Below are 20,149 nucleotides of genomic sequence, written 5' to 3'. Positions count from 1 at the left end.
GTGTCATAAAATGGGAGGCTGATGGACGGGCCATGGTCGTCACCTGCCCTGTCACGCGTGGCTGCCGAGAACATCAGCGACATTACAACGCAACTTCCTTCGAAGTCCCGACATGGTCCTGCCCACCGTTCGTCGAAAGCTCCAAATCGACGACCTTTCCGTCGATGGCATCTCGGACGAAGGCGACATCATCCCTGCCTCCACCGCCCCCCCCACGTCCCCCGCCACTTCGCGCCGTACCTTGCTCCCTCGTCAAACTCGACCTCCCATGACGACAAACCATCAGTCACCTTCCCCCGTACCAACCACCGACCCCACATTGAATTCGCCACGTCCAACGACTGCGCCGTCGTCCCCAACATCGGAGCCACCCTCAACGCCCCGTGCAACAACGCTCCTACCCACGACCGTGTCGACAGCCCCCACAACGACGGCGTCCACCCCCACGACAACATCGTCCCCAGTTTCCTCGACTCTGCTTCCCACCACAACAAGTGCTCTCATCACAACAAGTGCCCCCATCACAACAAGTGCTCTCATCACAACAAGTGCCCCCATCACAACAACAGCCCCCACTACCACCACCACACCGACGCCAACGACTACAATGACAACAATGCCAACCCCCAAACAATCGCCAAGTGGATCCATGCTCTTACTTCCTCCAGAGTATGGCACGTGGGGCAGCAGTTCTCCCCCGCCAGCATCGCTGCCCCCCGACGCTATGTTGGCTGCAGAATCGACGGGGGACCATCCCTCCACACTTCAAAGCTTGCCGTTCCCGGCAAGTGCCATCGTTGCGATGGTGGCCGGCATTCTCGCTGTGCTCGTGACGGCGGGCGTTGTGGCGTACTATCGTCATCGATACCGGCAAATGAGTTTGCAGTACCTCCGCAACATGCAATCCACCGCATGGACATTTGACGACACGACAGTCGACAACGACTCGCACGCTCCGTCGGGCCCCCCTCGGTCCCCTTCCATGTCGATCTGGACCAACCCGAATCGCCCTGCGTCCGAGTTTTCGTCCGGGTTCAAGTCCCAGTGGCAGCGTCACGCTGTCCCGTCCCCGAGGTCCATGACAGACTATCAAAGCCGTCGGGCGCGGTTGCCATCTCTGCAAACAGAAGTCAACCACGACGCTCTGCGTCACAATGGATGGCATCATGCTGCGTCCAACGTCTCGGGTGCTTCCAAGCCACCAGTTGTGTCCTCGGGCCATGCCATGCCCGGCAGCATCGAGAGCTTGAGTCGGTTGGAGCCTGCGCAACGCATGCACTTGAATCGCCAAGGACACAACTTGGTCTATGACACGCACCACGCGAGCTACACGAGCGCTTACGATCACGAGTGCAACTCAGCCATCAGTTGCAAATCATCGGGGGAGGAGTCGACGCCTCGCCCGAAACGCAGCACGCGGGGCGAGACCAAATTGAGCATGTCTAGCTGGGATGAGCCGTAGCTCGAACGCATTCCCTCAATCATTGCGGCAACAAATACATTACGATACCGAGGAGCGTGGAGGAACCTTGGGTAAAAGTGGGAAAATATTGAAACCTTCCACGAGCAGAGAAAAGCCGATCGTGCCAGCTTCGCCTTTGACGAGGTTGAGCCCAAGGACGTTGGAGGTGAGCACGTCGTACACGTGCAGCATGGATTTGTGCAGAGCATGGTCCTGCCGTCGCCAAGTCGTGGCGGTCGGTGGGGCATCCACCGACGTCGCTTCAACGAGTTCGTGGAGCTCTTGCTCAAGAGATGCCGTCCACTCCTCCCAGATGGAGTGGATGGACCCTGTTGTCGACAATACACGCAGTACCTACTCAATAAGCATGCACCGCATCGCAAAGTTGTCGCCCACCTCGCTCAGAACGTCGGGATGGAAGAGCGAGTGCAGCACCGAGTCAGCACGTAGGAGGTTTGCAACAGATGCCACGTGCAAGTTCACACTCAAGGTCTAGTCCGTCCAGGGAATTTGTGAAAAGGAAGCACGCCGTCGGGCGTACCTTTGAGAACTTGAAAAACTTTGCGAGTTTGTCGGCCCACATGTGCCATTTTCGAGCCACGTCCTGCTGACTTCGCTTGACTTGTTCATTCCACGACATCGCAAGTCGCGGGTCGGATTTGCTCGGGGTGGTTGATGCGGTGGACGAGGCAGAAGTCGCGATGAAATGTTCGTTGTGCTGCTGTAATTCCCGGTGGATGATTTCGTCTTCCACATACCGAGATGATGCTTCGTATTTTGCCTGGTAACATGCTTGCTAGATGACGTTGCAGGTGTGGGGTCTCTTCAGAGCAAACGCATAGTGCTTACCTCAACGATTTGCCCGCACGCCTGCCGGCCCACGCACACGTTCAACACGGATCGAACCGCAAAGTGCTTAGCAGGGTTGAATCGTTTGTTTGTAAGGATTTCGTTGGCCGACACGTTGAAGAGCGCGGTCCAGCGCAGTCGACTGACGAGTTGGTCGAATTGAAGCGACGACGGAAAGCCGAGGTAGAGTAAAAAGTTGAACGGGTCCATGGCCTCTGTCAGCAGGACAACCACGCGGACGATTGTTGTGCCGTGAGTTTGGGTCTTTGGCGGCGACAACACTGCAATCCGACATGACTGTGCTGAGTTCATCGGCCACTCCTGGTGGGTGGCTCCATGGCATTTGTGGATTCACAGCCACATGCCGCGCACCGCTCACACTTCCATACAACGGACGTACCAAGGAGCTTGTGAAAACAGGGCAAACTTTTCAAGTGGCCGAGCCAGGTCACGTCGAACAGTGTCTTCATGGCCGTGACCGTATCGGCCAACTCGACGTCCGTTATGTCTGGCTTGGTGAGAAAGTCCATGTAAACAAAGCACTCGGCGCCGTCTTCGCGATATCCCAAATTGTGCAGCGTCGCCGCGGCTACACCATGCCGATGGATGAGGGAAACGAGCTCTGTGCTTCGCATGGAAATGAAGTGTGGAGATATCGCATTCGACATACAGTCACAGTCGCAAGTGTACGACAGGTGGAGCTCGGCGTTGGCTGCAAAGTCTTTGCCGACGTCGACCTTGACAATGTAGTCGCCTCGGTCGTTCGCGTTGTGCACGGACTTTCCAGTCAGGTAGGGGACTACCGATCGATGTCACAACGACACCGTAGTCGCGATCACGCCAGAGATCTTACGATTAAGAAGACCAGTGAGGGCCGCGCGCTGGATCCAAGTTGCGCACTGGGCGACTGCCGCCTTTGCACGTCGAATCCAGCCATACGAATGGACTTTGGTGCTTTGCCCAACGTGCTGCCACCGCTACGTGTGTCGTAAGCCATGATATGGTCGCTCGATTTGGTACCGGTTGGGGTAATGGAGCCCAAGACGACAGTCGGAGCGCCACAAACGTATCGCGGTAAATGTGTCTTTCGTCGTGGGCATCGACGCGAGACAGTTGCTTGTACCCAAACAGACGAATCGCCCGATTTCGCTGGAGAATCGCGTCCATGCATACAGCATGCGCACGCAAGTGATAGACGAGCGCGTCCACCTAGATTGGCCATCGTGATGCACACAGTCAACCCGCCGCAACCTTGCGTACTTGGGTCTGTGTCGTGACAACGCCGCTTTCGCCAAGTAAGTATTGCAGTTGGCTCGACGGTAGTTTTCCTTTGCCAGACATAGGTGACCTGGGAGTGACTGGAATGTGCCAAGGTACCTGCTTTGTCAGTGTCGTACGAGTCAAAGAGGCGCTGGAGCTGAATGTGACGCTGCAAGCCGTCCCACAGCCAATGCATGCCCAAGCGAATCAAGTCGTTGGCGAGGCTGTTGGACGACTCGGTGGCCTCTCGATACATGCAGAATCCCTGCGCGTGAAGGCCATCGTGACGGAAGTAGGTCGATTTGCTTCATTACACGTAGCGTGAGGTGGCTTTGGGTGTCAGTGTCGTACATATCGCTCATGTACATGTTCCACACTTCTTCATGCCGAAGGACGACATTCAACGTGTCCTAGCCCATGAAACGACCGTGAGATGATGCATGGTGCTAAAGGTTCAAGTTGGGGTTCCGTACACTTTCTGCGAGAACCCCCCGCACCACAGTCACGTACGCCTTGAACTCGGTAAAGCTCCACACACTGTCACGGTCGTCGTCGAAGAGACGAAAGATCTGTGCACACTTTTGAATCCCAAGGTCGCTCAACTGCATAGAATCATGCGTCGACGTTGGGAGGAACAGGTATGTGCTGTTCAGCACATCATCGCCATCTTTCTCCTGAAGGAAGTAAGCCGAGTGATATCCATCGGGATCTCCTTCACTTTGCTTGATGAGTACGGCCGTGTGCTCCAATCTGTCTAAGATCCGCGCGCGTTCGTTCGATCGCGCCGACAAATCCATTTTCGTCAAGTTTCGAATGCCAATTGTCCGGAAAATCATGGCCTTTTCGTTATACGGATGATAGTATGTATCCCAAAAGGACGACTGACGTGGAATGCAGAAAGAAGACTTCGACGTGATCGTGCTGGGGCTCGGCGGCATGGGCAGCAGTGCATGCTTCAATCTGGCCCAGCGCGGCCTGTCAACTCTTGGCATCGAGCAGTTTGGCATGGCGCACGCGCTGGGAAGTTCTCACGGGAAGAGCCGTCTCATACGAAAGGCGTACGCCGAACACCCGAGCTACGTGCCGCTGCTGCAGCGCAGTTATGAATTGTGGGATGAGCTGGCAGCACTGAGCGGTGAAGATCTCTTCCACCGCACGGGACTACTTTACGTCGGCCATGCCACGGACTCGGAAATGCTTCGTGGCGTTGAAGCCAGCGCAGCAATCCACGGCCTCCCTATTGACCACTTGACAGCCAGCGACTGCCTCGCCAAACATCCTTCCTTCATCGTACCAGAGGGATACAGAGCCATATTTGAAGCCGACGCAGGATACATCGTCGTCGAGCGCGCCGTCGCTGCCTTTTGCACGCAGGCCGAACGCCATGGTGCAGAGCTGCACTTCAACGAGCAGGTGCTGAGCTGGAACAGCACTGGCGATGGCGTTACAGTGACCACGAACTATGGTGCCTACCGTGCGAAGAAACTCGTTGTAGCGGCAGGGCCGTGGGCATCGTCGGTGCTGTCGGATGCTGCTCTCCCGCTCACTGTGCATCGAGTGCCCCTCTTCTGGTATGACGTCCCAGCGCGTTCAGTACCATCGCTGAACGGGATGCCTTGCTTTGGGTTTGATATGCCGTATGGATTCATCTATGGCTTTCCACACACACCCGACGATGGCCTCAAGATCGCTGCCCACGTCGTGAACGAAGCCACCGCCGTCGCTTCGAACGATCCTGCCAACGTCGACCGCACCACCTTCCCAGCCAGCGAGGAAGCGCTCGTGCGCAAGTGCATTCAGTCTTGTTTACCGTGCGTCCCATCGCCAGTGCCGCCCCGTTCGACCGTCACGTGTATGTACACGATGTCTCCCGACGGCCACTTTATCCTGGATTATCATCCATCGCATGCCAACATTGTGATCGCCGCTGGATTCTCCGGCCACGGGTACAAGTTTTGTCCCGTCGTGGGGGAAATCATCGCTGATTTGGTACAAGCCAAATCGTCGTCGTACGACTTTGCGTTTTTGAGATTGCACCCGACCCGGTGGAAAGATCCACACCCTGCCTCCATGTCTCCGCGGAGCCGTCGTGCCAACTAGTGGCCTCTGTCGTTCTATCGACCCGTGCCATTGCACAAACCTCTTTCTCCCCTTCAGTACACACTCCTCCTTGTACATGCATCAGTATGCTGCGTCCTCGCCAGCACGTCGATTCCATCGCACTGGATGGCGTCGACAATGAGCTCCTTGGTTCGTCTCAAGGCCAGTTAGCGGGTGCTGACGTGCCATGCCTCTTCTTGTACACTGAGCGAAGCCACGTCCCAAATCTGATGGGCTACCAGTATATCAACTGAATAGGTGAGCAACATTCGCTTCGGCGGACGCCCACCATTATGTTATGCAGCAGGCGATTGGGATGGCTCGAGGAGGATGGATGGAGGAGACATTTGTCGACAGACGACAGCTTCGTCATGGTTTTATAAATACGATCGGTACAGGCCCAACGCTTCCCCTAGATGATCTCTACGTGTTCTCGGGACTTGTCGCCAAAGAATTCAGTCCGTGGAAAGGTCGAATGAATCGTCTGGAGAAAATGCGCCGTGTCGAGGTACCCCTCACTGGTCGTGGCACGCAACACCATCATGGCGTTGTCGTTGATGGGCGAGGCGGAGTCGATCCGCGTCAGAGAGTGAGTCGTGTGCAAGAAAAGCGATTCGTCCACGAACGAGTCGACATCCTCTCGAGCGTTTGCTGGTGGTTGATGGTACGGGCGCGGAGCCAGAATGTTGCTGGTGCGGATGACGGATGATGTCAAGTCGCGATGAGCGATGAGTGAACTTTTTCGACGGGTGCTCAAACTGTGGACAGAGTACTGGTCTTCGCTACCATCTTGGTCGTAGTTCTCTGGCAGATCCATCATCGCCATGCCGTAGTCATTTTCAGTCGCCATGTCCATTTCCGCCTGGAACTGGGCATTTCGTCGACGGGAAACGATTACGATCGCTGCGACGACGGACGCCGACAACCCCACTGCAATCGAGAGCAAGACGGTCGTGGTCGAGCCATCCGACGACGGCTTGGTGGCTTGGGCTCCTAAGACTGGGATTGGCCCTTCTGCGTGGTCATATCGTTCCCTTGGGGTCGTCACTGGCGTGGTGGCTGTGTCATTTAACAAGCCACCTTCAACAGGATCGCCATCAGCAGCGTCCAGTGCGTCGTTGCCGGGGTCATCGACGTCTTCGTATGTCGAGGAAGGAAGCGGGGTTGTCGGGGTGAGGGTGGTTTGACACGTCGATGGGAGTGCTAGAAGCGCGAATAGAGCCGCCGCGATGGCTCTCGGGAGGTGCATGGACCGCGCCGGGCACGTGGCAACGGCAGGTAGGCGACCTGCGTTTGTGAGTTGGCGCGACTCACTTGCCATTCTTGCATCTGATTGGTGGACACAACATATCGAACGGACGCCGATTTCAGAGGCGGGGCCTTCATGTATACCAACACCAAGTTTAAATTTCATGGCATCGTCGGTACCATGTCCACATCAGGACACGACATCGTGGCGACGACCAGATTTTACGGGTGGGAGTTGAATGCCCTTGACTGGAAGGATATCATGAAGCCCCCAATTCATGGAAGTTTTCTGTGCGCTGGATGCAATCTCTTTTGAACGATGCCATTCCAGGACGCCTAAAAAAGTCTGAATTTACAATGTACGGTGCTGGATATGATGCGCTCAGTCGTCTTGCGTAGAAGCGCCGATAGCGCTAGTCGCACATTGCTCGTCTGATCTGCCGATGCGCCTCGACTTTGGCGGGGGACGGGGTGTCGAACGAGCGCTGCGGAGCGATTGGAATGGAGGGGGAAGGGACAGAACTCTCTGATCTGGCCCTCATGGCCGACCATAACCACCCCTGTCGCGTCTGCCGTGGTCGACATTGTACATCCCCCAGCACTTTGCGCCAACGTACACTTCTCGCGTGCTTGCTGACTCTTTGTTGTGTTCCAGGCTGGCGACGAGGCATGGATCTTGAAGGACGTTGATATCAATGATGCGCTCAACTTTGTGGGTTGCAAGAAAGTTGTCTATAAATAGTCCTCGAGTATATTGGTGGTCGCACTGGATACGCCATGCCGAACGCGGTGGAAACCCTGCGCGCGGACGCGACCCTACATGTTGATATTCATTTCCCTGCTACCCCAGCGGACGACCATGACGGCGGCGGCGACGTCCCTCTTCACGCCACCGTGCTAGATTTGGCTTCCGCGCCTCCCATCGTTCCCCCCTCTCATCCCGCCGAACCGCACACCTTCCATCCCCACCACCATCATACTACCGTGACAAAGAAGATGCCGCTTCCATCCCCCAAAACGCTAACGACACCAATGCACCAAAGTGCATCCCTTCAATCGCTATCAAAAGAGCTCCTGCCACCCCGCCACCGCAAAAAGTACCCATATCCAGCCTTTCGATCCACCTGCTTCACAGACAAAGCTTTACTTCCTGTCCCGTACAACACCAAACTGCGGTCGTCGGTGGGCACTATGGCCGAGTCCAGGCGAATATGGACAACTGCTGGCCCCCAGATCGGCTGCGAACGTCGCCTCGACGACTTGAAACACACTGGACTGTACGTCCCGAGTCTCGATCGGGTGTACGACACCACAGTGCAAACAATGAGCTACCGCGTCCACAGTACGTCTGCATTCAGGAATAGCGGCCCTCCGATTCCCTGACGCATTCCTTCAGTGTCAATGTGGGGGTCGTCGTTGTGGGACACGTCCCAACGTTTCCAGGAAGCACCCCGCACAGCGCCGACAGTTGGCCCCGGCTCATATAACCCCTCTCCGTCGTCGTGGGGAAAAGAGCCAAGCTACGCTCGCCCAGCCCCCATCATCCCGTTCAACCCCCATCGCGGCTCCCCTACGTCATCCAAGGCTCCACCGACGTCCTCAAACCATGCACCAACCGCCCCGTTGGCATCGCTGGACAGTTGGAAGCTGTGTTCCACAAAGACAGTGTCTGGCCGACCAGCTTTTGACAAAGCGCCACGAAAGACGTGGGTCGACTGGGAATCGACAAAGGCCGACCGAATGCGAGCAGTGTCAACACCGAATCTGGCGCTGCCCAACTTCTTGTCGGGGGCACGAATAGGGGAGCCCCGATCACCCCCCAAACGAAGCACAGGATTGCATTGAAACCCAACAACAGCACATTCCCCGCCACGGCAACTCATTTCGAGCCGCGCCGTACCAAAGGGCCACCGTCGCTACATCACTTCGTCCGCTACATAGCAATCAGCGTCTATTCATGACTGTACGGTGACCCTACGCACCCAAAATAAGGTCCATTACGTCCGTCAAGTCGGGATTATCCAAGTCGATCGTGGGGGTGAAAATGTAATCGGGCGCGGCAAACAACGCCTGGTCCGCCAATGTCAACGACTCGAGGATGCTGTCGTCGGGTAAATCGTCCAGCCACTTGTCTAGAGGCTTCGGAAGCGTCGTGCTCCAATCAAACTTGGAGACAACGACAGGTGACAACGAGCCCAAGGGTTCGGATGGGACGGGTAGTTTGGGCGGAGTGTGGGGCGCGGCTCTCTTTGGTTCTCCTGCCGCGGGCACGTCGAATTGTACGGCCAACACTTGTGAGCAGTCAACGAGGGGGGGATGCGGGGCTGGCGCAACAACGACTTTGGCAGGTTGGGGGGTTTTGCGCGCTTGGTGTGGACTCGCCACACTCTTATGGGTTTTCTTCAGCTGGGGCTACGTCAAGAAGTTGGAGTGAATTTGCAATGCCAAGTGCGGATAGAGGTCATCAAACGTGCCTTCATCGAAGAGTGCCAGTGGTTCTTGATCGCATTGTCCGTTCTAAACACGGCGCGCTTACGGGGACCAGAGACAGTGAACCCCAACCAGGTAACAGTGACCTACCGCCCCCGAAGGCACTCTGCAATCTTTGCCCACCGGTTCCCGTACGTGGCTTGCATGTGCAAGATAATTTCGTTCTCTTCGGCCGACCACGGGTTCTTATTGATAGCCGGGTTCAACTGGTTGTGCCACCTATCACGTCGCCGTCCACGATGTATGGCTCGCCGTCGACAACATACCGTTCGCGGCACTGCTTGCCATTGCGTCCTGGAAGGTACGACGCAATGACGGCCCACTTGCCGGCGCCATACTTGTGAATGAGGTTCACCATCCTCTCATCCTCGGCGGCGTTCCACGGCTGCTTTTCGTTCGACCCGTGGTTCTGGAGGTAATTCCAACGGTGTTGGCAGTCGCTGGGCGTGCGCGGCGGTCGAAACTCCATCGCGATCACCTTCCACTTCTTGCCTCCATGCTCAAACACAGCGTGGCGGAGAACGTCGTCCTGGAAGTAGAGGATAATGGTTCGGGGGAAAGGGGGGAGCCGATGAAACCCACCTCGTCCAAAGTCCACGTCGCTTCCATCGCCCGTAGCTTGTCTGAGCGTTTCATGGCAAACAGTGAAATGCAAGCGGACATCCCAACACTTGAAAGGCCCCCGACGAGGGAATCCAACTGGGACGCGTGCACATGGTCATGTCCCGCGCCGGGGGCATTTACGTGCCAGTTGTAGTTCTCGACGTCTTGTCCCAGGATCGAGGGAAGCCTTGGGCATGTCCAACCTTCCGACCGTTGATGGACCACATCCGTGCTGGCGTATCTTGTCTGCATGGCCATTCACTCGATGGATGCTGTCAAAAACTCAAAGGGCTACCCGTGCGCGGGATTTCGGCAATGCCGTGGAGGAGAGGGCTCCATGAATGCAATGCCCTGATCTTGCGCGATGGTGCAAGCGCTTCCCCTCTCGTACAAGTCAACTCGGTCGCTCATGACCGCCACACAAACGAACGGTCATGGAGCTTCAAGCCCCCCCCGCTCCCGGCCTCGTCCGATGCGGGAGAATGACATAGCCGAATATGTTTCAACTATGCCACGCAATCATGACATGTTCTCAGCCAGCGCCGCGTCCCAGGGGCCAAGGGCTGAAAGTTGGCTTCGTCTGTAAGGACCCACGCCGTGATATCCCTTAGCACCGTGCCCCACATCGATATTCATGCGACTCGAGCCGATTTCGCCGCGGGGCATTCTAGCTCGTCATGTCAATGCTCAGGTTGGACAATGAGTCTTCCCTGCGTCGTTGATTCACTCGATACGTAAAACCGTTCTGGTCGTCGCTAAAAATACCAAGTCCCTTTGAACTGAGCGGGCGGCAACGGATGGCGTCGCCGGTAGTCGGGCTGATCGCGCCGGGACACCGCCCTCCATCGCCGACTCGGCCGTCGTTCAGTAAACTTGCAACGAAACGCAAACTCAATGAAGTTTTGCCGTTCTGCGACGAGATGACGACGACATCGTTTTACGAACCGCCCTTGCTGGACGGGGCGGCGTCGGTCGTGGCTCGGAAAGAGTCGCCGGAGCGGCGACGGAGCAGCTTTGTCGCATCCAAGGACAAACACAGCGATCGGAAAGTCATCGATCCCCATTCCAAAGTCGTCCCAAACTACCTCGGCGGAACGTCCATGCAGACCCGCGCGTACGACGCCGCGATGCGGTTGATCACGTGCCGGTTCTCCGACTCCCAACTCGAGGACATCTTCCGAAAACACTACCGCCACTACGTGATGGGCAAAGTGCGCATGGGCGGGTGGATCTCGATCATGTTGCATGTCGTGATGGGCGCGATCGAGTACATGTGCGGGTACAGCGTCCCCCGCGAAGGCGTGCTGGTCTTGGCCCGCGCCACCATCGTGCTCGTGACCCTCGCGTTCCTCCGCATCACTAGGAGGCCAAGCTTTCAGTCCCACTTCGAAGCGTGCATGCTGTCGTACTATACACTCCTTGGCTCGCTTGTCGTGGGGACGAGCATGCTGTTTGATTCGCGGTTCGACGGTGTGTTTGCCGGCGACGACATGTACTTTTTTTTCGCCGGCCGGTGGTCCCAGGCCATTTCGCTCATCTACACTTCGATTCTGTTCAACGCGAGCGGGATGACGTTCATCATGTCGACGACATGCGCGTGGCTCCATATTGTCCTCATGATTGCCGTCCCGTTTGGGGCGTACCCGTCCCACCGGCAGCTGCGCGATCCGCAGGTTTGGCCTCCCCCTCGATCCACTCCCTCGATGCTTGTGTTGATGGCATTCCTCGATGACCATAGCTCGCGTACGGCCCGATCTTGACGTGTTTCTGCATGCTGTCTGCGTACAACAGCGAGAGGCACATCCGCAAGGAGTTTGTGCTAAGGTGCAACGTGACCGAGGACCGCAAACGACGCGACGATCTGCTTGAAACGATGCTGCCCGCCCACATCAAAGAGAGTCTCAAGGAGAATCGGACCGACGAGCTGGCCGAGCAATTTGACGAGGTGGGCCCATCACTCGATGCCACCCACTCAGTCGACGCGCGTAGGTGTCGATCCTGTTTTGCTACGTCAGCGACTTTGGCCGACTGTCGAAAACCACACCTGCGATCGAACTTGTGCAGCTCATGAACCGCATCTTCTTTTGCTTTGACAAGGCCACCGACTCGCGCGGCGTGTACAAAATCGAAGCAATTGCAGAGACATACATGTGTGCCGCGGGGGTGCCGGTGAAGGACCCGCACCACCACGAAAAAATCGCCGACATGGCGCTCACGATGATGTACATCCAGGAGCAGGAAAAGTGGACGTGCCATGGGGAGCTCATTCGGCTCAAGATTGGCATCCACAGCGGCCCTGTCGTTGCCGGCGTCATCGGTTCGTCGCGCCGTCCATCTAGAGCCTCCATGAACATTCAAACGGCTAGGGTCGAAGGCGTACAGCTATCACTTGTTTGGGGACACAGTGAACACGTCGTCGCGAGTGTGCTCGTCGTCAAAGCCAGGGAAAATCCAGATCAGCGAACGAACGTTTGCGTTGCTGTCGCGGTCGGCGTGCTACGACATCGTGCCTCGTGGCAAGATTGCGCTCAAGGGCAAAGGCGAGCTCATGTTGTACTGGCTCGAGCGCAAGATCCTCCGCCCGATTGTGCAGGACCCGCTCGGGATGACGACGCGGTTCGACCTGGCCGAAGACAAGGCGGTTGCGTCGGCCCCAAAAGCCAAGCCAGGGTCGCCCACGTCGACAGAGTCGGCCAAAACTGACGTCGAATCGCTCGAAATGAACAAACGTACACTCGCGTTCCAGTCCAAAGCCGCCATGAGCAAGCGCCGGCGGTCTGCGCTCGAACGGCGCATGGAGATTGCGTTCATCGTGGACTACAACATGGCAAACTTGACGCAATTCCGATGGGCGCTGGGGGCGGGCATTGGCATCCTCAGTGTGGCGGCGATGCTGGTACGAGCACCAACTTGGCGATGACAGACCATGACGATGTGTAGAACGGTGGAGTGCTTGGCATGTCGCTGCAGGTGGAAGGTACCACGCAAGGCAGCGCAGCGATGACGCTGAATCTGTCGGGAGTTGTGTTGCTCGCCGGCCTCTTTGCCTATAGCTACCGTCGGAGGTTTTTGTCGCGGATGCAGACCGCGTCCGGGATCGTCGTCGGCCTTGTCTTTGCTGGGCTCAACTTTCACCTCGTCCTCAGCCCCAAGAGCAACTTTCTCAACCTGAACCTCATCTACATCACGATCGTGAGTCTCCTCATGCGCTTCCGCTTCGTCACGTCGGCAGCAATCAATTGCACCATGTACGCATTGGCAATGTAAATCGAGGCTTTGTCTCTCTCTCACACACGCTTGTAGCCTCGTGCTGTACTTGATCCTGCTCTTGTCGTGCCACCACGACCTCCGTAACGTGATTGGATTCCTCTGCATCACGATCTTTTGCACGACCATCGGCCAGTACTCGTGCTACCGCCGCGAAGTCGGCCTCCGCACCGACTTTTTGCTCAAGCATATGCTGAACCTGGAGAAGAAGAAGTGCGAGGTGCGTACTCGGCTTCCTTCGTTCTCCATGACGCATCTACCTTCATCGTTCCCCACTGCGTATGCTCAATCTTGTTGTGTCTGCCATGCAGGAGCTGTTGGCCAACATGCTCCCGTCGCCCGAGTATGCCGAGGCCCTCTTGCTCAATGGAACGATCGTCGATGAGCTGAATGACGTAACTCTTCTTTACTCCGACATGGTCGGGTTCACTGCCCTCAGCGCGACCCTCAAGCCCGTCGAGTCATGTCTCTTCCTCAACAAAGTCTACTCGGCCTTCGACCGGCACTTGGATGCCTTTGGCGTGTATAAAATGGACACCGTCGGCGACGCCTTCATCGTCATTGGAGGTGCGTTGGCGCTGCCCGTTCCATTTCTGAGTCTTGAAATCGTGCGTCCTGTGTTTTGAATCCACTGCGCGGTTGACGGCCACCTTCCGTGCCATGCGTTTCCATGGACTTCCATGGCGATTTCTTGTTGTGTTGACAAGTAGCGCCTGCTTGTGTCGTCGTTGCTGCGTATCGGTTGAAGTTGCTGATGGCCACGATGCTAACGCCCTGTCCACTCGGAACGGTAGGACTGCCCAACTACAAGAGCGAAAAGAATCATGCGGTCGCCATCACGGCGTTCGCTGTGGAAATGCTACGTGAGATGGACGAGTTTCGGCGAAGCGAGAACGTCAACTTGCAAATGCGGATTGGAATCCACACGGGCAAGGTCGTCGGCGGTGTTGTCGGCATCAAGAAACCGCGGTACTTGATTTGGGGCAGTCAAACGGTCGTGGCCAACAGCATGGAGTCGAAGAGCATTCCTGGGCGCATCCAGATCTCGGAAGCGACGTTCACCATGTTGCAGGAAGCATCGTCGCAGTACCAGTTCGAGTCCCGAGGCGACATCTGCATTGGCGACACGGAATCGATTTCTACCTACTTTGTCAAGGTACATAGCGATTCCCACGAGCTGGCTTGACATGGCGCGCCAACGCAGACGGACCAAGCCCCTAAAAAGGAAACAATCGTCGCCAAGTTCTTCCCGACTATACTCCACAAGTCAGACATGCCAGTCAAAAGCAAGCAATCCAAGGCCACCCTCGACCTTGAAAACCTCCTTCTCGACGCGCGGCGACGAAACCCCTTCTTCCAGAACGTCGAGCTCATGGGCGAAGGATCCCGCATCCTCCATAAGCTTGCGGGTTCGCGGAGCTCCGTCACACGGACGGTGGCAAATCTCAGCACCGCGACAGCCCAGACCTAACTTATTTAAATTATTGGGTATCCGGATCGCATTCCGGATACATGGTTGAAACCGCCGGCGATGAGTTTTCAATTGTTCGATGACGGACAGCGGCGATGTCGCGGCGGTGCTGTCGTTGAGGACACGCCTGGCCGCCATCGACCTGTTGGAAAAGGACGGTCTTGAGCAGGTACCGTCATGCGTGGAAGACTATATGTACGTACGTTGTGGTGACACTGTGCGCGCACTGAACGTTTTAGTGCAGTTCGACGAATGCACTTGTCGACAATGGCGACGGCTTGTCTCGCCGCAAAGGAAGCGACAACGGGTAAACACACGCAACAAAGAAGTATACATGACTGATACATATCGCCTTTGCAGCAAGGACTCCCGCGAAAGTGTGCGGTCTGCGGAAGTCCTGGATTTTCCCATGCCAAGCCTTGGCCGGGAGGCCGCAGCATTCAAGTCTTTGATGGAGCAGCATCACACGAAAATGGTCGAAGCAACACTCGTACGGATCGACGCAACTTCAAGGGTTTTGTTCTCTCACGATGGTTAAAGGGTCTCTTCGATGATCTGCATGCGAGGCTGAAAGCATCCCACGACGTTCAGTTGAGCTCAAGGGAATCTGCCATCTCAAAACGAGAAGCGCAAGCTCAAGTACGCAACGTCGATCCTCGCTCCTATTCAACTAAATTTGCCTCGAGGCCATGGCGACTATGCTGCGAGAATCGCTGGACGACAAAATAGCGCGTGGCAAGGTGCAAAAGCACCTGCTGACGACGCTGGCAACTCATCATGCTGCCAAATCTGCCTTGCATGTAAGAATGTTTTCGAGTGACTTGACAATACTTCAACGTATCAATGCACACCAGGAGCGGCTCTACGGAGGACCGCAGAGTCTTCTGCGCATCATGCACGCCTGGCACGTGTACAGCCGAATCCGTGCGTTCAAGGCCCGGCGCGTGCGACAGGCTCAAGTCATTTACAGACAGGTATGGTGCATGGCGACAAGAGAAACGGTCCACACATTCACGATGTTGTAATGGGAGCTAGCGCTTGCCCCGGAAGCCATTCTTGAGATGGCGTCGCTTGGTGCAGACTGCGAAACATGATCGACTGGTTGACCAGCATCGCATGCACCATGATACCGCCATGCATGACCTCCAACTTCAGCACGCCAACGACATCCAGCAGGTGATAGATGGCGGAATGATCCTGACCTCCTTTGCACGTGTTGTTGCAGGTCGTATGGACTGTTTTGACGATCGGGTGGCTGTAGCTGCGTGATGAACTGAAACGTGCACGTGCAGAGATCGAAGTGTTCCAGCTCGAGCAAGTTCGCCTGGTATGGTCGAGGTCTTTCGTGACGGAGATGGGCTGAGAGTCGACGGTCCATGGCGCAGGAGGAAGACGTCCGCCGAGTGTTTCTTCGAGGAGTGTCTGCGATGAACCTGGAAGCCCTTAGTTTGTTCCGACACAATCCAGTGCACGTGCCAGGGCGCGCGGTGCAGCCCGGCCACGACTTCGTCGACCTAGAACTCGAGCAGCCACGAGCAATGGCGCCGCAACCAATGCACAGGGGCAATCAATAGCCAATGGATTTCATCCGTGCTTTGCGGTTCATCCAGAGGGCGCATAATCAAGAATCCCACCCGTCGTACTCGGACTAGACAAGTTCGATGGTGGATGCGGTTCTCTGTCGTACGCAACGTTGGCTCCATTGGAAGTCTTGCCGATGGGGTGGTAGGACTCTGTCGATGCGAAGGCTGCCTCTGAACAGCGATGGAGATCATGTGCGACGGGTTCGCTGTGATCACACCAAGATCGCTCCGTTACATGCACTGGCGTTTGTCATTCGTCTGAGGGCACATCGAGTCCGAGCGTTTGCAGTACACATCCATGCATGAGTTCTCCTTGCTATCTCGCTTGAGAAGAGTGGTTGCATACTCGGACCTTCGAAATCTCCTCGGGGATTTGACAAGGCGATGCACCCTCGGGATATTGTTCGTGGCTCCTTCACGATGTGCGCGGCCAGAACCAGGTACACGGTTGTGGCATCAATCTCACGACATCTACTTGCTCACGCAGGGATACGTCTAGCTGCTCCATGTGTGTTGGTGATTATGGTTGCGCTGACAGCGTCCGTCCGCATGAAGCGAGAGGACCGACGAGAAAACGACAGTCGGTTACGTATCTTGCTCGCAAAAACAAGATTCCCCCACGCAACCAGTCAACTCAACGTTCACCACTGGCGTGCGATGCTCCACCACCATGACATTCGAAGCATGGGAGACCGCCTATCGACGGCACGGGACTTGTGCATCGCGTCGAACTACGACAAGGGCATTGGCTTGTACCAGGACGTTCTAACCCAACTCAAGCCAGCGATTAAAAGGGTGTCGCAGGCCAGAGAACGCCAAGATTGGTTGCAGGTACACCAGAGACTACTCGAGTCTCCACACAAATCTCTATCGATGTAGGTGCAGAGTGACTTGGAAAGCGAGCTGGGAGCCATGATGGACTACGCCGAAGCCTTGCACAGCCTCAAACTCAACGCGCCAGGGCAAAACGGTCGCAGGCCACGGTCGAGCACGCCATCGGATCGTCCCAAGTCTGGCGATCGATGGCAAATTGTCGACGGCAAGCGCGAACATGTAAGACATCCTCACAATGCCTTGACACCACAAGCACTGACGGGGACGCGACAGGACCAGCCCGATCGCGAAGTGTGGGCGCCACCTTCACCTGACTCTGGGCGAGGTGGCCGACGAGGTGTCGCGCCAAATTGGGCCGACAAGCAAAAGAAGTACGTCCTGGCGGAAGGTCGTACGTGAACCTATTGCGTAGCAACAACAACGGCCGCGTGAAAGCGACGCCGCCTGCTCGTCTGGCAAACCGCGCGGAGAAAGGTTCTCGTCATGATGAGGATGTTTCACCAAGCGGCTTGTGCATCCAGGTAACTACGTGGACAACCGCAAGCAACCGGCGGCAGTGAATGGCCGCGGTGGCCCCACGCCGCGAAAAGCCCCCACTGGGCAGCAAGTGACTCCCTCCAAAGACAAAGTCAAGTACGCATCGCACCAACATATTCGACCCACTCACGTCAACGTAGGAAAACACCGGACGGCGAAAAGCCCAAGTACTCGGAGCTTGCCCGCGAGAACGGGTGGTGCGACGTCGAACTCATCGAAGGCATCGAGCGAGATATCGTCGACACGGGGCCCAAGATCACGTTCGACGACATCGCGGGGCTCGAACACACGAAGGAGCTTCTTCAAGAAGCCGTCATGTTGCCTCAAATCGCGCCGCACCTCTTCAAAGTACATCACGTCACCAGGAGTTTGACCTTCCTCATGGAGTACCTAGGACGGCCGCCTCAAACCATGCAACGGCGTTCTGATGTTTGGTCCCCCCGGCACGGGCAAGACGCTGCTGGCGAAAGCAGTGGCGAACGTGTGCAACTCGACCTTCTTCAACGTGTCGGCGTCGACGCTCGCGTCCAAGTACCGTGGCGAGTCCGAGAAGATGGTTCGCATCTTGTTTGAAATGGCGCGGTACTACTCGCCGGCAATCATCTTCATGGACGAAATCGACGCGATTGCGGGCGCCCGCGGCGGCGCCGAAGAGCACGAGTCGTCCCGACGGTATGCCCGTGACCACACACAACCATGACTCGACGTGATGGTTTCCTTGGCGACGTCGCAGGGTCAAGACAGAGTTACTTGTGCAGATCAACGGCGTCGGGTCGGGTGAAAAGTCCGACGTTGAAAACAACCGCGTGATGGTGCTGGCTGCGACCAATTTGCCGTGGCAGATCGACGAAGCGATGCGGCGCCGCCTCACAAAGCGAGTGTGTACGGTCCTATCTCCGTTCCCGATCCGTCGATTTCAATTCATGGCACGGGCATCGCTAGACATTCCACTGCCAGACATCCATGGTCGTCGTGCGCTGTTCAACTTGAATCTCAAACGAGTGGATGTGGCGCCTGACGTCGACTACGACCGCCTTGCGACGCAAACCGAGGTATTGCGTCGCCATCGCTCGTATGTCATGATGTCGTGGCGCAGGGCTACAGTGGCGACGACATTTGTGGTGTCTGCGAGACAGGTAGGCAGCTTGCGCTAGAGAGACCAGACCGCCGCACAAATGGCGCCGTTACGACGATGTTGAGTGTGGGTGGTTGAATTGCGTAGCCAAGATGTTTCCAGTCAAGAGGTTGTACACGCCCGAGTTTATGAAAGAGGTTTGCCATGGCCACCTTCTTGGTGGATACAACGAAGAGAAGGCTTAGTGGTCGTGTGCAGCTGGCGCTGAAGAAGACGCAAGGGTTTGGCGAAGATGAGATCAAAGCCATGGAGAAGAATGGGCTCGTGGTCACGATGGTACACCCTGTTGTGGAAAGTCGTCGGCGTGACGACGTGGTGTAGAACGATATTGTCATGGCCCTCGAGAACGTGTCCAAGTCGGTGGGTCAAGACCAGCTCGTGCGGTTCCAGAAGTGGGAGGAAGAGTTTGGATCCAGGTAGTAGAAGAGTTTGGATCCAGGTAGTAGGATGGTGTCGTTATCACGTTAGCCTTCGCTGGACGGGTTCGTGCACCACGAGGCCAGGGTGCGATGAAAGTCCATCGCGCTATCGAAGTACTGCAACTTTGTACAACTTGAAATGTGCAGCAGCTCTTCGTCGAGGGCGGACACAATCAGCACAAGATCGTCGTAGGTCGTCGCATGCGACCGCAACGCATACTCGATTCGCCGTCGATTGCTTTCGCGCTCTTGACCCGTACACTCGTCACGCCAATTCATGTGGCTCGCACGCATCTCGACTGCGACTCGTTTGCGGTAGTTTGGATCTATGCGTTGATCCAGGATGTGAGTGACCCGCAGGAGAGATTCGACGAGCGTGCACCGTGCATGGAAACGTGCTGCGATGCGATCAAAACTTTCCGCCGCCTTGCGTTGTAGACGGACGTAGGGGAAGTCGGATCAACTTGCTGATAACCATGGTGAGGCGGCGGCATGTGCTCTGTGGGAGTTGAATGATATCCAGACGGCGTTGGTTGACCAGTGGACGTACGGTAGCGCGGTAGCAACATGGGTGGAGAGTGACTGGGCAGGTGTGAGTCTGGAGCTCTACTGCCTGCGCCACTGGTATCTCGTCCATCACCCTTCACATGAGCCTGATCCACCTTGGCCGTATCTTGTTTCATCATGTCTGTGTAAATCTTTCTCTTAGTCACATTTCATGAAACGAACAACATTTCGAACATCGACTGCGTTTTAAACATAGTCGTCGTCATGTCGGGCATCAGGTAAAACATGTCGTAGTGCTTTGTTTCAGCCAGAATCACTATTGAGCGTTTGGGCCCGTCGTCATGTGCTCTCCTCAAGCGTGGCCTCCCACAGCGGGGTCGCGTC

The 20,149-nt window shown here is 56.3% G+C and overlaps 10 protein-coding genes across 15 annotated transcripts; 6 read left to right on the top strand and 4 right to left on the bottom strand.

The window, feature by feature from the left end:
• Positions 1-112: 112 nt before the first annotated feature.
• Positions 113-1,462, top strand: H310_04000 (hypothetical protein; the record flags this gene model as incomplete). The annotated part of the gene is made up of 1 exon (XM_008868109.1): positions 113-1,462. The coding sequence occupies one exon, from the start codon at positions 113-115 to the stop codon at positions 1,460-1,462; it is 1,350 nt and encodes a 449-aa protein (XP_008866331.1).
• A 22-nt stretch (positions 1,463-1,484) lies between these two features.
• On the bottom strand, positions 1,485-4,373 carry H310_03999. Of its 2 annotated transcripts, XM_008868108.1 has the most exons (12): positions 4,045-4,373; positions 3,886-3,981; positions 3,689-3,836; positions 3,572-3,639; positions 3,332-3,520; positions 3,165-3,288; positions 2,982-3,110; positions 2,712-2,900; positions 2,312-2,592; positions 2,004-2,258; positions 1,859-1,954; positions 1,485-1,816 (listed from the first exon to the last, which is right to left on the bottom strand). In XM_008868108.1, the coding sequence occupies exons 1-12, from the start codon at positions 4,366-4,368 to the stop codon at positions 1,502-1,504; spliced, it is 2,214 nt and encodes a 737-aa protein (XP_008866330.1). In that variant the 5' UTR covers positions 4,369-4,373; the 3' UTR covers positions 1,485-1,501. The 2 variants fall into 2 exon arrangements, with proteins under 2 accessions (XP_008866330.1, XP_008866329.1); XM_008868107.1 differs by lacking the exons at positions 3,886-3,981; positions 4,045-4,373 and having other exon boundaries at positions 3,689-3,868.
• A 76-nt stretch (positions 4,374-4,449) lies between these two features.
• Positions 4,450-5,752, top strand: H310_03998 (hypothetical protein). The gene has a single exon (XM_008868106.1). It carries the CDS (start codon positions 4,463-4,465, stop codon positions 5,669-5,671), a length of 1,209 nt encoding a protein of 402 aa, XP_008866328.1. The 5' UTR covers positions 4,450-4,462; the 3' UTR covers positions 5,672-5,752.
• A 256-nt stretch (positions 5,753-6,008) lies between these two features.
• H310_03997 (hypothetical protein) lies at positions 6,009-6,978 on the bottom strand. The gene has a single exon (XM_008868105.1). The coding sequence runs from the start codon at positions 6,918-6,920 to the stop codon at positions 6,084-6,086; it is 837 nt and encodes a 278-aa protein (XP_008866327.1). The 5' UTR covers positions 6,921-6,978; the 3' UTR covers positions 6,009-6,083.
• Positions 6,979-7,696: 718 nt separating this feature from the next.
• On the top strand, positions 7,697-8,764 carry H310_03996 (hypothetical protein; the record flags this gene model as incomplete). The annotated part of the gene is made up of 2 exons (XM_008868104.1): positions 7,697-8,261; positions 8,316-8,764. The coding sequence occupies 2 exons, from the start codon at positions 7,697-7,699 to the stop codon at positions 8,762-8,764; spliced, it is 1,014 nt and encodes a 337-aa protein (XP_008866326.1).
• Positions 8,765-8,893: 129 nt separating this feature from the next.
• H310_03995 (hypothetical protein) lies at positions 8,894-10,045 on the bottom strand (the record flags this gene model as incomplete). Its single annotated transcript, XM_008868103.1, has 5 exons — positions 8,894-9,331; positions 9,456-9,495; positions 9,545-9,628; positions 9,676-9,938; positions 9,992-10,045. 5 exons carry the CDS (start codon positions 10,043-10,045, stop codon positions 8,894-8,896), a joined length of 879 nt encoding a protein of 292 aa, XP_008866325.1.
• A 725-nt stretch (positions 10,046-10,770) lies between these two features.
• On the top strand, positions 10,771-14,806 carry H310_03994 (hypothetical protein). 4 transcript variants are annotated; one of them, XM_008868102.1, is made up of 9 exons: positions 10,771-11,685; positions 11,751-11,957; positions 12,002-12,329; positions 12,379-12,908; positions 12,953-13,260; positions 13,316-13,499; positions 13,591-13,846; positions 14,074-14,435; positions 14,484-14,806. In XM_008868102.1, the coding sequence occupies exons 1-9, from the start codon at positions 10,810-10,812 to the stop codon at positions 14,748-14,750; spliced, it is 3,318 nt and encodes a 1,105-aa protein (XP_008866324.1). In that variant the 5' UTR covers positions 10,771-10,809; the 3' UTR covers positions 14,751-14,806. The 4 variants fall into 4 exon arrangements, with proteins under 4 accessions (XP_008866324.1, XP_008866321.1, XP_008866323.1 ...); XM_008868099.1 differs by having other exon boundaries at positions 14,074-14,806; XM_008868101.1 differs by having other exon boundaries at positions 13,591-14,435.
• Positions 14,807-14,829: 23 nt separating this feature from the next.
• On the top strand, positions 14,830-16,324 carry H310_03993 (hypothetical protein; the record flags this gene model as incomplete). Its single annotated transcript, XM_008868098.1, has 9 exons — positions 14,830-14,919; positions 14,990-15,057; positions 15,111-15,240; positions 15,291-15,389; positions 15,437-15,550; positions 15,605-15,724; positions 15,786-15,926; positions 16,012-16,077; positions 16,136-16,324. The coding sequence occupies 9 exons, from the start codon at positions 14,830-14,832 to the stop codon at positions 16,322-16,324; spliced, it is 1,017 nt and encodes a 338-aa protein (XP_008866320.1).
• Positions 16,325-16,631: 307 nt separating this feature from the next.
• On the top strand, positions 16,632-19,259 carry H310_03992 (hypothetical protein; the record flags this gene model as incomplete). Its single annotated transcript, XM_008868097.1, has 14 exons — positions 16,632-16,773; positions 16,833-17,164; positions 17,213-17,386; positions 17,441-17,538; positions 17,580-17,641; positions 17,689-17,800; positions 17,845-18,052; positions 18,099-18,376; positions 18,438-18,586; positions 18,647-18,756; positions 18,801-18,840; positions 18,927-18,976; positions 19,038-19,115; positions 19,161-19,259. 14 exons carry the CDS (start codon positions 16,632-16,634, stop codon positions 19,257-19,259), a joined length of 1,932 nt encoding a protein of 643 aa, XP_008866319.1.
• Positions 19,260-19,267: 8 nt separating this feature from the next.
• H310_03991 lies at positions 19,268-19,956 on the bottom strand. 2 transcript variants are annotated; one of them, XM_008868095.1, is made up of 3 exons: positions 19,809-19,956; positions 19,641-19,757; positions 19,268-19,584 (listed from the first exon to the last, which is right to left on the bottom strand). In XM_008868095.1, the coding sequence occupies exons 1-3, from the start codon at positions 19,942-19,944 to the stop codon at positions 19,304-19,306; spliced, it is 534 nt and encodes a 177-aa protein (XP_008866317.1). In that variant the 5' UTR covers positions 19,945-19,956; the 3' UTR covers positions 19,268-19,303. The 2 variants fall into 2 exon arrangements, with proteins under 2 accessions (XP_008866317.1, XP_008866318.1); XM_008868096.1 differs by having other exon boundaries at positions 19,641-19,956.
• Between the last annotated feature and the right edge of the window lie 193 nt (positions 19,957-20,149).

Source organism: Aphanomyces invadans (assembly GCF_000520115.1).
Source record: "Aphanomyces invadans strain NJM9701 unplaced genomic scaffold supercont1.6, whole genome shotgun sequence".
NCBI classification, from domain to species: Eukaryota; Oomycota; class Saprolegniomycetes; order Saprolegniales; family Verrucalvaceae; genus Aphanomyces; species Aphanomyces invadans.
The sequence above is the reverse complement of the archived record's forward strand: the minus strand, read 5'-3'. Positions and strand labels throughout refer to the sequence as shown.

Coding starts and splice junctions, on each gene's coding strand:
- H310_03999 (XM_008868108.1), bottom strand. CDS start 4,368: ATGGATTTGTCGGCGCGATCGAACGAACGCGCGCGGATCTTAGACAGA. Junction 3,521..3,571: donor TTGTCACGACACAGACCCAA/GTACGCAAGGTT, acceptor TGGCCAATCTAG/GTGGACGCGCTCGTCTATCA. Junction 2,259..2,311: donor CGTGCGGGCAAATCGTTGAG/GTAAGCACTATG, acceptor AACGTCATCTAG/CAAGCATGTTACCAGGCAAA.
- H310_03998 (XM_008868106.1), top strand. CDS start 4,463: ATGCAGAAAGAAGACTTCGACGTGATCGTGCTGGGGCTCGGCGGCATG.
- H310_03997 (XM_008868105.1), bottom strand. CDS start 6,920: ATGCACCTCCCGAGAGCCATCGCGGCGGCTCTATTCGCGCTTCTAGCA.
- H310_03994 (XM_008868102.1), top strand. CDS start 10,810: ATGGCGTCGCCGGTAGTCGGGCTGATCGCGCCGGGACACCGCCCTCCA. Junction 13,500..13,590: donor TGGAGAAGAAGAAGTGCGAG/GTGCGTACTCGG, acceptor TCTGCCATGCAG/GAGCTGTTGGCCAACATGCT. Junction 14,436..14,483: donor TTTCTACCTACTTTGTCAAG/GTACATAGCGAT, acceptor GCGCCAACGCAG/ACGGACCAAGCCCCTAAAAA.
- H310_03991 (XM_008868096.1), bottom strand. CDS start 19,944: ATGATGAAACAAGATACGGCCAAGGTGGATCAGGCTCATGTGAAGGGT. Junction 19,585..19,640: donor GCAGCACGTTTCCATGCACG/GTGCACGCTCGT, acceptor ATCAACGCATAG/ATCCAAACTACCGCAAACGA.